Genomic DNA, 14,399 nt, shown 5'->3' on the forward strand with positions numbered 1-14,399 from the left:
CCAGAATCCAATTCAGGATACCACATGGTACTTAGAAAGTTGACTTTTTAATGTAAAAAAAAATTATCATTTAGCATAAATAATAACCAAATTATTATAAAATATTACTATCAGAAAGAGTGCTATTCTTATTTCTATTGAGTTATTGGTGGCTCATTGGACATAAAACTGTATTGAAGATTCCTCTGTTGAGTATGAAGAAATACAGTCAATTTGTTAGTGGAAATATAAGTTATTACAACTGTTATAAATAGATTATTCGGTAGTATCTTCCAAAGTTTAAGTATAAATACCGTTGCAGCAATTACACTTCTAAGGGTTTATTCAATAAACGGAAAATGGAGAGTGACTACTACTGCTTTTTCTTTTTTTGAGATGATGAAAATGTCTTAAAATTGGCTGTGGTAACTGTTGCACACGTCTATGCATGTATTTAAAGCATACTGAATTGTCTGCTTTCTTAATTACATCTCAATAAAGACACAACAAAAAAAAGAAAGGCTCTGAAGACAGGCTGTCTGCCACTCAGTATCAGCTTTCACTTCCCAGCTTTATGATCTTAAACAAGATAACTTCTCTGTGTCTGCTTTCTCATCTGAAAAATGTGAAATAAGTAACCTAACTCATGAGGAATTTAAAGATTAAATCAAAGTATTACATACGAAGTGCTTAGAACAGGATCTGGAACATACTAAGGACTCAGTAAATTTGGATTTTAGTAATTTTTCAGCTCTGAGGGGTACTCTTTAAACAAAAAGAACACAACAGATTAGAGGCTGTGACTAGGGGGGTAAGAAAATAAGACATATATAAATGAAGACTGAATGAACTAGGCATGTAAGACTAAAGAAGAGAAAGCTCAGAGGATATAAAATTTTTTCACATATTTGAATAAGTCTCATATCATATCTGTCCTATGTTATATTTGTTCTGTATTGCTCAGAAGTTGAAAGGTCTTTGTAAACAGTCCCAGAAGGAATGAAATGTGCCTGGGGAGGAGGGCTTTGGATAGACTTGGGGGAGGATGATTTCACAAGTCACAAAGATCAGAGTTCTCTCTCTGTTTGAAATTTTTCCTAATAAATAGCTGAAGAGATTGAAGTGAAGTGAAGTGAAGTCACTCAGTCGTGTCCGACTCTTTGCGACCCATGGACTGTAGCCCACCAAGCTCCTCCGTCCATGGGATTCTCCAGGCAAGAATACTGGAGTGGGTTGCCATTTCCTTCTCCAGGGGATCTTCCCGACCCAGGGATCGAACCCAGTTCTCTCATATTGCAGGCAGACGCTTTAACCTTTGCACCACCAAAATTTAACTCCCTATGTTTGGAAATTTTTAAAAAATCTAAATAGAATTAAGGCATCCAAATTATCATAATAATACTGCTCTTCCAAGGTCAACACAGGGGACTTCCCTGGCAGTCCAGTTGAGGCAGGAGGTAGATGGGACTTCCGCCCAGGGTAAAGCGATAGAGGAGATTCATTCCCTGTGGACTGAAACTCCAAGATAAGAACAGCAGAACAATTAAGAGAGGAGAAATGGACCCTGCCCAGACCACATATTTCTCATTCTTGAAGTCAGGAGATCTTCCTGACCACGTATGTGCAGAAAGGCTCCTTGGAGGTCAAAGCAGAGTGGTACTAACTGATACTCTACCCAAATGTGTCTTTGGTAGAATCCATCTTGGTTAAGAGATAAGTGCACACACTCGGGCAAATGCTGAAATATGCCAAATATGGACTCTGAACCAGGCAAATCAAAATGATTGGCCAAAGGAAGACAGGAAGAAAAGCCGATAAGTGATTCAAACTGCTGTGAGGGGATGACTCTCTCTCTCTGAGTCTGGCCATGTGTCTGTCCACTGTACTTTTTTATCCTCCTAATAAATACTCGTTTCACTATTTCCCGTCTTTGTTGGAATCCTTTTTCTGCGAAGCTGAATGGCCAGGGCCCTTGTCACTGACCACTGGTCTAGTGGTCAGTATTCAGTGCTCTCACCAGTGCTACCCAGCCTCAATCTCTGGCTGGGAAACCAAAGCCTCACTTCAAGATGCTGCAGGCTGAGGCCACCCAAGATTACACTGGTTAAGACTGAACTTCCAACGCAGGGGTGTGGATTTAATCCCTGGTCGGAGAACTAAGATCCCACATGCCACATGGTGTGGCCAAAAATTTTTTTAAATAAATAAAAAACAAAGTCAATACAAAAATAGTTGTTGACTATTCTTTTTTGTTGTTGTTATAAGCATTTTATTTCAAAACTATACATAGTGCATAATTTTGATAAAAAATAAACTCTTCTTGCCTGGAGAATCCCAGGAACAGGGGAGCCTGATAGGCTGCCGTCTACGGGGTCACACAGAGTTGGACACGGCTGAAGTGACTTAGCAGCAGCAGTAAACTCTTAACAAGGTAAAAAGCAGGAGGAATTCTGATGTATTACAAAGGTTAAAAACCACAGCAATGTCCATAATAATACTAATAAGAACTAGATGGCAGGGTGGAAAAGAAGTTAAACCACATTATTTTATTCCCAAGGCCACTGATTATTGCCCCTGCTGTTTATATGGAATTCTCTAGATGATAAAGAAACATATTTCTTCCCCAAAATAATAGTTCCTGAAAAGTTGTTGACTATTCTTACATTCATTCAACCTGTACCAACATCTACTGAGCCAAGCTATGCATGTTGTGTATTAGTTTAAATTGGTTCAAATTTTTAAGTTGAAATTTAGATGCTTATGCACACTTGTCCTTGATGTTAAAAAAAATTCATAATTTTTGTTCATTTTATAGATAATAATATATTTTAATATTTGAAATGACCATAAAGGTATGTAAAAGCTCTTTGGATTTTTTTGGTACGGCGTATTACTGGTAATACTTCTAATTTATTTGATGCCAAATCTTTGGTTAAGAAAATTACCTCTACTATAATATATTCTACTAGAAAATCTTAGAATGCTTTTGAAAAAAAATGAAGGTAGGGAATAACTTTATCAAAAATTTTAAGTTTCATAGAAGAAAATTACTTTATTTTTAAGTTAATATTTCCTTTTCTAATTTTCATTCATTCCTTTGACTTTTTTTTAAAAAAAGATGTCAAAAATGAAAAAGGAAATACGATTTTTCACTATACATTTTCCTCTTCTGGATAAAGAAAGTTTTCAACATACTTCCCTTAGTGATAAAGTAAAATGATTTTTCCTCTCTGAATACCATGCAAAATGCCAAGCTGATCCCAATTTGCCAAATTCATTCGTTTAATGTCTACTCTCTCCATGCTTAAAAGGAGTGTACATGGGACTTCCCTGGTGGTCCAGTGGTTAGGATTCTGCACTTCCACTGCAGGAGGCACAGGCTACATCCTTGGTCAGGGAACTAAGATCCTGCATGTTGTGGGGCAGAGCCCCCTGCCCTCCAAAACAGAAGAGTGTGCATTTGTAAGACTGAGGATTGGCTTTCTACTCTGGTTTAAAGTTCATCAATAAAATAATGCCCCTTTTCAGGTAACTAAAACAGAGCTGAGCCAAAGTAATGATTTAAAGAAAAGAATTTGTCACTCAAAATGTGATAGAACGATAAATATAAACTTTATCATGCTGAGTGATTGCTCATTTCCTTTCAATGAAACAAAATTTTAGCACACACATACCTGTGGAACCATTGCTACCCTCTGGTTTCTTTTAGGTGACCTTGTATTTATTTGTCTGTCATCTTCATCAGAAAAGAGCCGACTTCGTTTTGAGTTTCTGAAAGGCTATGATACAAATTTTTTATTTAATGAAATGGCCAAACATATCTCATTTTTGTTCCAAAGCACAATTCTACACTTGGAAAATACAGCTAACTGAATTATCATCAGTACTGAAGAAGGAAGAATGGAAAATACAGAGCATACAAATAATCTTAGATTTTATAAAGTAAAATATACATATTTATGCAATTTGTTTAAAGATGAAAAACCTAGCTGATAATTAAAACTAGAACCCAAGCCTTCATGTAGTATGCTGGTAGTCTTGAAAATTAAGTTCCGGAAATTCCAGTTCTCATTATGTTGGTGCTTGGATTAATACCAACCAATTGGGTGTTTCACATGATGTGTCTCCCGTGTAGGACTGGGTTGGGACAAATTTACTAGACTTTGAGAGTACATTTACTCACTTTAGAGAGTAAATCTAAAGGTATATAATATTATACTAGATCTGCTATGAAAAATTGTTGACAAATTTCCATTTAATAAGAAGAAGAGATAATAACAGATGCTTGATAAGTGTATATGAATTAAAAACTTTTAAGTATCCAAAATATATTACAAACTTAAGGATCTGTAATATGAAAAAACTTACAGTCCATCCTAGGTTCAGAGCCTTTATTAATAGAGAAGAACACCAGAAATACTATCCTAATAACACCCACACCCTTTTCAAATCCTTCTTTCATCATTCAAGACAGTTCCTTGCCTATTTTGAAGTGAAGCAGGGGCAGTGGGATAGCAACATATGGGAAGCATCCAACTGAAATGACACTAGAGGTATGGACCCTTGAAATTAAACCCACTGAGAGCCTTAACAACGCATAGCCCTAACAGGGAGTCCCCTCTACCCTGCTTCCCTCCCTTGATCGCGGGTAGAGAGGAAGAAGAAAATGATGGTAACAGGATTGATAAGAGTATGGCCAACTGTCCAGGCTACTGAGACAGCTACTGTCTAACCCAGCTCTGTGTTTCATGATTGACCCCTAAAATGTCCTGGGGCTAGGGGAAGAAAGGCCCCCAAAATTGTTAGTTATGCCAATTAGTGCTCATCTCTACTTCCCAACTTAAATGCATTTACCCTTGACCTCCACAAGATTCCAATATCTTACCACTTACCTAGAAATCTTTGTGTAGGGTCCGGAGTCACACACATTTTTTTTTATTTTTAAAAAATCTACTAAATCATTAAAAATCTATTAAAAGTAAGATTTGGGGTTGTTAAGTTTTTTCAGTTTACCTATTTAAAGCAAGAATTACTTACAAATGCTTAATGATGAGCAGATATCACAGATTATTTATCTAGATATGACCAAATACTATTCAATGACATTTAAAGAAACAAATGGTTGGAACTGGGAAAAAACCTTAGAAAAAGTTTTATAGTGCTATAAGAATGTGTACAGGACAATAATACAGACAATTTAGCTATCATATTCTAAAGAGTAAGAAAAACTAATTCCTTACCATTTCCACAGCAGAGCCTGTATTCCTGCCTTTCCAAACAGGTGTTTTTTGTAAAGAACTGTACTTTTCATTCCATGTGTTAGATAAGCTTCCCTCTGTAATAAATAATTATTATTTATGATATTTAACTTAATTCAAAGGACTTATACTATAAATATGGCCCTTTAATAACAGCAATATATCTGAAATATTTACCAATATGGAAAAAATATATGCCCATAATTTTAGTTGATTACAAATGAAAAAAATCTCTTCTGTATTTTCTCATCAAACTTTCTAAATAATTTGACAAGCCAATTCTACTTGAAACTATTACATTTTCATATTAAAACATGTGTGGGTTATTTCATTTTGGTTTTCAATAATTCCTCTATTCTAATTTGCCAAGAACTGTCTCAGTACAGTCTGACTGAAAGCAGGCAAGGAAAAATGAGAAAAGTTTTAACTTTGAACTTAGAGCATATTTCTAAACATTTTCTGCTTCAACGTGTAAAACCCTTGATATCCAGAAATGACATATGTGGTATTTTTTTTCCCTTAATTCTGTGAAACGTCTTCAGAGTTGTATTCACCCAGAAAAAAATCTGATCAACTGATTAAATATATTAAACATGAAAACTGAAATTAAAGAAGGTGAGTTTAATTTTTATAAAAGTATGTTTATTTAGAGAGAGACAGAGAAAATTGAGATGAGTATACACAGGATAGTTATTTCTATTTCTTTTTAATTACCTGATAGCATTTTCTAATTTTCCTATAAAAATTTTATGCTCCTTGTATATATTTAAAAAGAGACATGGCTTTAATGTTTCGAGAAAAAAATAGTGGAGTCGTTTTTCTGACATATATTTTAATAAGTACAAAAGAGATCAGATAGGGTTGATCCTTCTAGGCAAATAAATGAAGGTAATCCTGGAAGATAACGTGTTCTCAAGCCAGAAGGACTTGATCTGGTACATCACCCATCCAAGGTACAACATGGTAGCTTTAAAAACTAAAAGTACTAATGAGCCTATGAGAAGATTTAGATTGGTTCCAAATGTACTTACCCAGTAGAATCTTTGCTCAAGAGATAAAATTTCAAAATTATATTAAAAGGACTGGTCTAATCTACTCATACAAAGAAACAGCAAGACCAAGGAACAAGTCTAACTTTTTCTCAAAATAACACTATCACTGTTTTATTTCAAGAGAGTTGCATTATTACTTAGCTCACAAAATTCTTTAAAAATAAACAACCACTGGGAAGCCCTCATAATACAGCTTATCCCAGTTGTTAATACATTATTTAAATCCAGTAAGAACTGTTCAGAATGTTTAGTTATAAAGTACTTTAATCAATAATTCTAGAGGGAGAAAACCAAGGGCCAAATTCCCATATGAATTTAGTTATCATCAGTGAAAACCAGTATTTAAAAGCTATAGTGAATCATAACTTAGAAAGAAAAGGCAATATTATAACCAAATTAATTTAATGAATTAAATTCTTAGTTTATGCCATATCTAAAGAATCAAGCTCTGATTCTTACCTTTTAAACTGACAAGTGCTTTTGCTGAAGAGCCTGCAATGAAAACAAATCAGTATTACTTCATAATCAGAGTGAGAGAAAAAGAACTTGGTGATCCACTTAGTTTTAGCAATGTTGAAGTCATAGTTGAACATGCAATTAGAAATAACTAATAAACAGTTCAAGCTATTAACCAGAACTCAGACAACATATAGAAGAACTGGAGACATCTGGGAGTTTTGTTTGAAACTATGAGAACTGGTGAACTTTGTAAGATAGAAAAACACAGAAAGAGAGGAAAGAGGAGGAGTAAGGACAGAAGCAATTTTTGATCCTCAACCAAAAGTGTGCTGGTTCTGGAGAAGGAAAAGAAAAAAGGAACTGACATTTATTGAGGCAAAGATCAAAAGTGGTAATAGAGAAAAGAGAAAATGGAAATGATCCAGGGACTGTCATAACAGTCTAGAATGGAAGTCTATGAATGCGAGTATGTACGCTTGAAAGATACAAGTCTGACTAGGGCATTCAGAGAAGCCAAGAAGGACTAGCGTAAAGCTGGAGGGATTCACTAACTAAAACAGTATATAGCAGAATAACCCGGAAGCTCCTCCTGCACGTAGAAACTAAAGGATTAATAAAGGCCTTCAGGGGATTCTGTTGTAGGTAACTCTCAAGCCCATAACGAGAAACACTGGACTAAAGATTCTGGTGTAAATAAAGGATACAGGATATTTGGGTGAGGAGCTATAGGAAAACTGATAGACAAAGAACCTTTTATGGGAGAGGGAGAGCACTAAATTGAAAATCTCAGAGTTGGATATGTATACTGCAAAGAAGACCAAGTCATTTGAAAAATGATAAAGTATGATCTCTCTCACTTATATGGGACACCTAGAAAAAATAAAAAAGGGACTTCTCTGGCGGTCTAGTGGTTAGAACTCTGCACTTTGACTGTTGAGGGCCAGGGTTCAATCCCTGGTCAGGGAACTAAGATCCCGCAATCCACCCTGCATGGCCAAAAAAGAGTAATAAAATTTTTTTAATTAAAAAAAAAAAAAAACAAAAAAACCTACCAAACTGACAGATACAGAGAACAAATTGGTGGTTGTCAGAGGCAGGGGTGGAGGATAGGCAAAATAGGTGAAGGGGGTCAAAAGGTACACACTTCCAGTTATAAGATAAATAAGTCCTGGGGATGTAATATATAGCATGGTAACTAAAGTTAACAATACTGTATTATATTTCTGAAAATTGCTAAAAGAGTAGATCTTAAAAGTCTTCATCACAAGAAAAAAACTGTATCTGCGTGGTGATGGGTGTTAACTAAACTTACTGTGGCAACTGTTCTGCAATACATACAAATATCAAATCATTATACTCATACTTAAAACTAATACAATGTTATACGTTAATTATATCACAATAAAAGAAAGTAACAGGGAGGGAAAAACCTTTCTGTGGTCCAAAATAGAAATTATTCATAGAATTATTAGTGAGCAAAATCTCCCTTTTTAAATTTAAAAAAGTGTTTAGAACACCTTTTCTTTTACTATAGTCATTCCTCATTTTAAAATTTATTTTATTTTAGAACCAACTAATTTTCATCTGTTACTATGACATCATTTATGCTTAAAAAATATATAATGTAAGACCAGGCAGTAGTGATGTTATTTGAAAGGTTAGCCATTTACTTATATTGAGAAAAGGCAGGTTTCTAAGTGGTTTGTTATAAATGTCTGTTGGTGATTGCAGCCATGAAATTAAAAGACGCTTACTCCTTGGAAGGAAAGTTATGACCAACCTAGACAGCATATTCAAAAGCAGAGACATTACTTTGCCAACGAAGGTCCGTCTAGTCAAGGCTATGGTTTTTCCGGTGGTCATGTATGGATGTGAGAGTTGGACTGTGAAGAAAGCTGAGTACTGAAGAATTGATGCTTTTGAACTGTGGTGCTGGAGAAGACTCTTGAGAGTCCCTTGGACTGCAAGGAGATCCAACCAGTCCATCCTAAAGGAGATCAGTCCAGGTGTTCACTGGAAGGACTGAAGCTGAAGCTGAAACTCCAATACTTTGGCCACCTGATGCGAAGAGCTGACTTACTGGAAAAGACCCTGATGCTGGGAGGGATTGGGGGCAAGAGGAGAAGGGGACGACTGCGATGGCTGGATGGCATCACCAACTCGATGGACATGAGTTTGAGTAAGCTCTGGGAGTTGGTGATGGACAGGGGGGCCTGGTGTGCTGGGTTCATGGGGTCGCAAAGAGTCAGACATGACTGAGAGACTGAACTGAACTGAACATCTAAAAAGAGCCAGTCCATTATGATATTACACAAAACACAAAAATAAATAAATAAATAAATAAATATCTCAGGGGATAAAGTAGAAGATAGAAAAGCATGAACTAAGTACAAAAACCAGACAGAAGGAGCAATGATTTATTTACAACTCATACAAATGGACAACAGACTTTCAATGCGAAGTAACAGATAAAGTATCATGGTTCTGCCTATGAAACATTTTTATGCATCTCAGGTCTCCTAAACCTCAACTCACTTCTCTTCGAGGCAGTACTCGAGAGGCTTATAGAACAGACAACCCACCAATATCAAAGCCACTCTTGCTTTCCACCTATTCTCTTGCCTAGATGTGGAGAATGGCTAAAAGGGCACCTTAATAGCTTCTGCGTGGCAAACTGAAGTTTAACCACCAAAGGCAGTAAAGCTGTAAAGGGAAAGGTGGAGGAGAGGGGCCATAAGGTCTTGCTAAGAAGGATCAAACAATACAACACAACTGGGAAGCAAAACATATCCACGTAGCTACCAAGAAAAACAGGGTTCATCTGAGAAAAAGCAGTAACCATTCACTCATTCAGAGAGTATGACTGCATCCTGGCCCCTGCTGTAGGCACTGGGGACACGGACAGCATGCAAAACAGACAAAGTCCATGCTCCTGATGCTCCCCTGGGAATTTACATCCTACAGAGGGGAAATAAACACATACACACATACCAAGGGAAGATAAGCACCACTGGAAAAAAAAAATAAAGCAAGATGGGTGGGAGCTGGTGGAGGGAAGACTGTTTCTATAAAAGGTGCTCATGATTAGCTTCTCTGAAAGGTAATATTTGAGCAGAGATCTAAAGGAAGAGATGTGAGCTGTAAGGATATCGTTTCTGCTCCATGAAGGCAGGGAGTGCATCTTGCAGATTCTGACCTACTACCTTTAAGCTTCTTCCTTTCTTGAGAGATAGCATAGCACTAGCCTCTGTTCTCAGGAAGCTTACAGTGTAGCAGAAGGAGGCATACCATAAACAAGAACATAAAATGACAATGACAATGGTGGTAGCTGCTGTAAAGGATATAAGCAGGGGATCGCAGTGTGGAGAGTAACTAACTTTACATATGGTAGTTACGGAAGGCTTCTCTGAGAAGGTAACTCATGAAAAAGACTAGTGATGAGAGAACAGGAGGTCAAAGCAACAAGTCAGGGTGGTAGAAACAGCAAGTAAAAAAGCCCTGAGGTAGATCACTTAGAATATGAAGGAAGGGTAGGGGGCAATATTATGCTTGGGGACTCATTGGCAGGAGAAGGGTGGTATGAAAAAAGAGTGGAGAAAGAAACCAGCTGTCAAGCATGAAACTGCAAGCATGAAGAAAAACAGAAATGGCACCTTCTCTGGTAGGGCTTCTAACCAAAGGTAGCAAACGCAAAGCTGCAATTGTGACAGCTGCCACTAAGAAATTACACAGTGGTATGAAAACATTTAATAAGAAGATGCATTATTTGTCAGGGAGGATAGAAGCCTAAAATGGGATCTAACGGATAAAGTAGAAGTTAACTGGAAGTGAGGGGAAGGAAGAGCGTTCCATGTAGACAGAATAGCACGTGCAAAGACCCTACAAAAAAGAAAGCCAAGTGATTATATGGATTGAAAAAGGTCCAGTTTAGCTCAAAGGGACAGAATGAGAGAAGAGTAGTTCAAAATAGTGCTGGAGAGATGGGGAATGGCCAGACCACAAAGGGTCTCGTAGTCAGTCGAGTTTTCAGCAATAGGATGACATACATATATTTCGAAAGGATCTCTGGCTGTGTGTAGGCTGAGGGCGAGGGTTAGGGTGGTGGATTAATGGAAGGCTGAAGTGAATCATGCAGAAGAGATGGTGACAACTTGGATGAGGATGAAGGTAAAAAAGTAGGGAAAACTGAGAGATATTTAAAAGGTAAAAGTTACAATATTTAGTAAAAGCTTAAATATGGGGAGTGAGCAAGGTAACTTCAGTCTAGGTTTTAGCTGATTGCAGTGGAGCCATTCATTCAACCAGAACCACGGAAAGTCTCTCTGTACTGGGGTAGGATGATGAGGTAGATCTTGAACCCATAAAGCCTGAGGGGCCTCTAAGACGATGTGTGAAATGAGCAGGAGCTGTTTAGCACAGAGGCTCACTGCAAAGTTCTGGGCTGAAGACAGCCTCAACTACCTCATTAAGAGTACTTACCTGAACTGGAATGAGGATTAAATGAGCAAATGTATCCAATATGCTTTGCACAGCACCTGGTGCATAATTAGGACTAAATAAATGGTAGCTTTTTCACTGATAATGTTATACAGACTACTGGATAACTTATAACTAGCTCCCTTGACCAAATCTGAGAAACATATTGCTACTTGTAGTATCAAACTGAAATAACTTCTGCTCCAGTCATTAACCATGCCTCTTACCCTACATTCAATTCCATTTAAATTAAGCATATATATATATGTATATACACACACACACACACACACACACACACACACCTGACTTGTGGCACTGTGTGACAAACCAGGTAAATTAATCCCTGCTTTCAACAAGCTCTGGTCAAGCTAAACAAGACATACACTGGACAAGCTAAGGTGCACGCCACACACACCCTAGTGTACCAGAGATGTTACAAAGTAATATAAATGACTACAGTATACAGTGTAGCTGGAACTTGAACCCTAGTGTGTCATTCTAAATGAAAGTTATCAAGTGGCTGGGACTTCTAAGAGGTGATAAAAGATTATGACAAAGAGAGCAAAGATTTCCAGATGATGAGTGCACTGTGTAGGCCTACCTTTATTTAGGAGCATCCTAAATCACAAAAGCATTCTCCATACAAGAAATAATAATATTCATTGGTGGTCTATGGTTGTGCCTTGTCCAATACAGTGGTCAATAGCCATATGTAATTATTTAGGCTTAAGTTAACAAAAATCAAATGAAATTTAAAAGTCACTGCAGCCATTTCTGAAGAGTTCCAAGAGCCAATACGGCTAGTGGTTACCCTACTGGATGTTGTAAAACAGAACAATCTCCATCGCTGAGAAAGTTCCATTGGAACTCAGCACTGGTCTAGAGCAAATCTGAAACACAAACTCTCTTAATACAACTTTTTACCGGTCTGGCAACTTGAACTTTCAACTTTATAACACATTAAGATGATATGACTACACAAGGAAAACAGAATTGGCTGTTTTCAGCCCTCAATTTAAGGGTCTTGCACGGACAGATTTAACAGTGATTGTTAAATCACTTTTGTTTTCTTTATACTAAAACTCTCATAAATAACACGGATACATAAACTGGATAGTGAGTGTGAATCAGGTCTCTTCTGTGATTAACTAAAATATCTGCCTTTATCCTGTATACTTTATACAACATCGTAAACTACAAAATTAAGTTCTAATGTGCTTAAACTACGAATTAGTGCTTTTACTTACTAAACACAAGTGAATATCAGATGAGTAAACACGGTTAAGGGAGGCAATGCACAGGGTGGGAATCAGGGAAGAGTACTGTACGTGCCTGGTGTGATGGTCACATCCCCGCATAAAGGTACCCCCAGGATTCCTAAGACACACACGCACAGAAGAAAGTCAGTCGGATGGGGGCTCCCTCAACCTTGTGGACCCTGTCTGTATTACCTCTGGAAAGGTCCACAGCCACCTGTGGTCCCAGGGGAAGGGGCCAGCCCTTTGACACGGAAACGCTTCTCGGGGTGGACACACCGGAGGAAGATAGGAAGGGCAGGGATGATCAGAAGTGCCCGCAGCGGCAGAAACTGTGACAGGACAGGATCAGAGACCCAGGCAAGAAGAAGGGCTGCGACCACCCTCTCCCCAGCCCGAGACCTTCTCGGCCCCCGGACAACGAGTTACATAACCCCGTCAGGCGTCTCTCCGCGCCAGGCGAACGGTGCAAGCGGCGAGGACAGCCCCCGCGGCCGGGGGCCGCTCTTCCCCCACCGCGGCCCGGGGCCCAAGCAGGGCCAGGGGAGCTGCCACTGCCTCCGCCTCGCACGGGCTGGACCCCTGGGCTTTCGGTTTCCGGCCCTGGCGCTCACACACCCCAGAAACCAACACACAGACACCATAACAAAGGCGGCGACGCGGCGGCAACACCGAGGTGGAAGGACTAGGGGACCGCGGCGGGGCTGGCAGTCAGCTCACTTGCTCGGCAGAGGGCACGGCCGCCCGTCCCGGCCGATGCAACCCGGGGGCAAGCGGCAGGCGGGAAGAGTGGGGGTGCTTTGAGGTGCTACTCACTCTCATCAGGCAACTGGTCGAGCTCCGCCATCTTGAACGAGCCGCGCCGCTTTTTCAAAGGCTGCCCGCCGCGGTGCATTGTGGGGCGGAGACTGTCTTTGCGAGGGAGGTTCGAATGCGGAGCTCGCTGCCCGCGGCGCAGCGCGGCGTTGCTCCCGCCGCGGCCGGCTGAGGCGGGCCCGGCTCCGCCCGCTCCTGCCTGGGGAGGGTATACACCCTAGTGGGGCCGCGTCTCGCCCCTCCACCCCCGCCCCCGGCCGGGCCGGAGGGAGGGGGAGGGAGGCCGCGCGGACAGGCCCATCTCGCGCCGCCCCTGCCCGGGCCCGGCGCCGGAGCGCGGGGGGGCGCGGCGCGAGCTAATATGTCCTGCCCGGGCCCTCTCCCGGCCCGCGCGGCCCTCCTCCTCCGCGGCTCGCTCCCGGCCGCGCGTTTCGCGTCTCTCGCTGCAGCTGCGGGAACTGCAGGCTGTTTATTCCGAGTGGGGAAAAGGAGGGAAGGTGGGGAGGAGGCCCGGGCCGGTTAAGGAGTGGGGATGGCAGGCATCACCTGTGGGCCTGGCACGGGGAGAGGCCCCAGGTTCTTGGCCGTCTTCCCCTAGGGGGTTTTACTCGTAAAATTTTCACGGCTCCCCAAGCCCACGTTTCTCCCACGTTTCCATTCCTTCCCTTCTCCGGAGAGCTGGAGGGAGGGCCGGGAAGGAGGGCTTGGACCGCCTCAGCCCCACAGCTTGTCTGCCCCGGACTCGCGGTGCCCGGAGCCCCTCGCCAACTGGGGCCACTCCTTCCAATTGCGTGGAGCTTGGAGGGGAGACCTTGAGAGGTCATGAAGTTAGTCACTTGGGTCGGCAGCCGAAGAACTGTTTTGCTCAGCTCTTTGATCCATTCACAGTAGACCATGTAGTGAGCTGGGAGAGAATTCCAGAACCAGGAAGTGGAGGCTTGGAGAGGATACAGACAAAACCCGACAGTAACACTTCAAGATGAAGTATCCTGATGGAAATGTTATGAGAACACAGAATGAGAAATCATCCAGTTTTGAAAGAAGCCCAGGGGAAGATTTCACCATTTTTCAGACATTAATTGTGCAATAATAAACCACCC

General features: G+C 40.5%; 1 protein-coding gene across 4 annotated transcripts in view; it reads right to left on the reverse strand.

Annotated features, from left to right (window-relative positions):
- LIN9 (lin-9 DREAM MuvB core complex component) overlaps positions 1-13,630 on the reverse strand; it is a 90,335-nt gene extending 76,705 nt beyond the window's left edge. For all 4 annotated transcript variants that reach the window (XM_060396056.1, XM_042257148.2, XM_042257149.2 and 1 more), the window contains exons 1-4: positions 13,300-13,630; positions 6,749-6,781; positions 5,220-5,314; positions 3,654-3,758 (exon numbers count right to left, since the gene is read on the reverse strand). In XM_060396056.1, the coding sequence (XP_060252039.1) occupies positions 3,654-3,758; positions 5,220-5,314; positions 6,749-6,781; positions 13,300-13,378 (312 nt within the window). In that variant the 5' untranslated portion in view covers positions 13,379-13,630. The remainder of the gene's footprint in view (positions 1-3,653; positions 3,759-5,219; positions 5,315-6,748; positions 6,782-13,299) is intronic.
- Positions 13,631-14,399: the final 769 nt, after the last annotated feature.

The sequence above is a fragment of the Ovis aries genome, chromosome 12 (assembly GCF_016772045.2).
Source record: "Ovis aries strain OAR_USU_Benz2616 breed Rambouillet chromosome 12, ARS-UI_Ramb_v3.0, whole genome shotgun sequence".
NCBI lineage: Eukaryota > Metazoa > Chordata > Mammalia > Artiodactyla > Bovidae > Ovis > Ovis aries.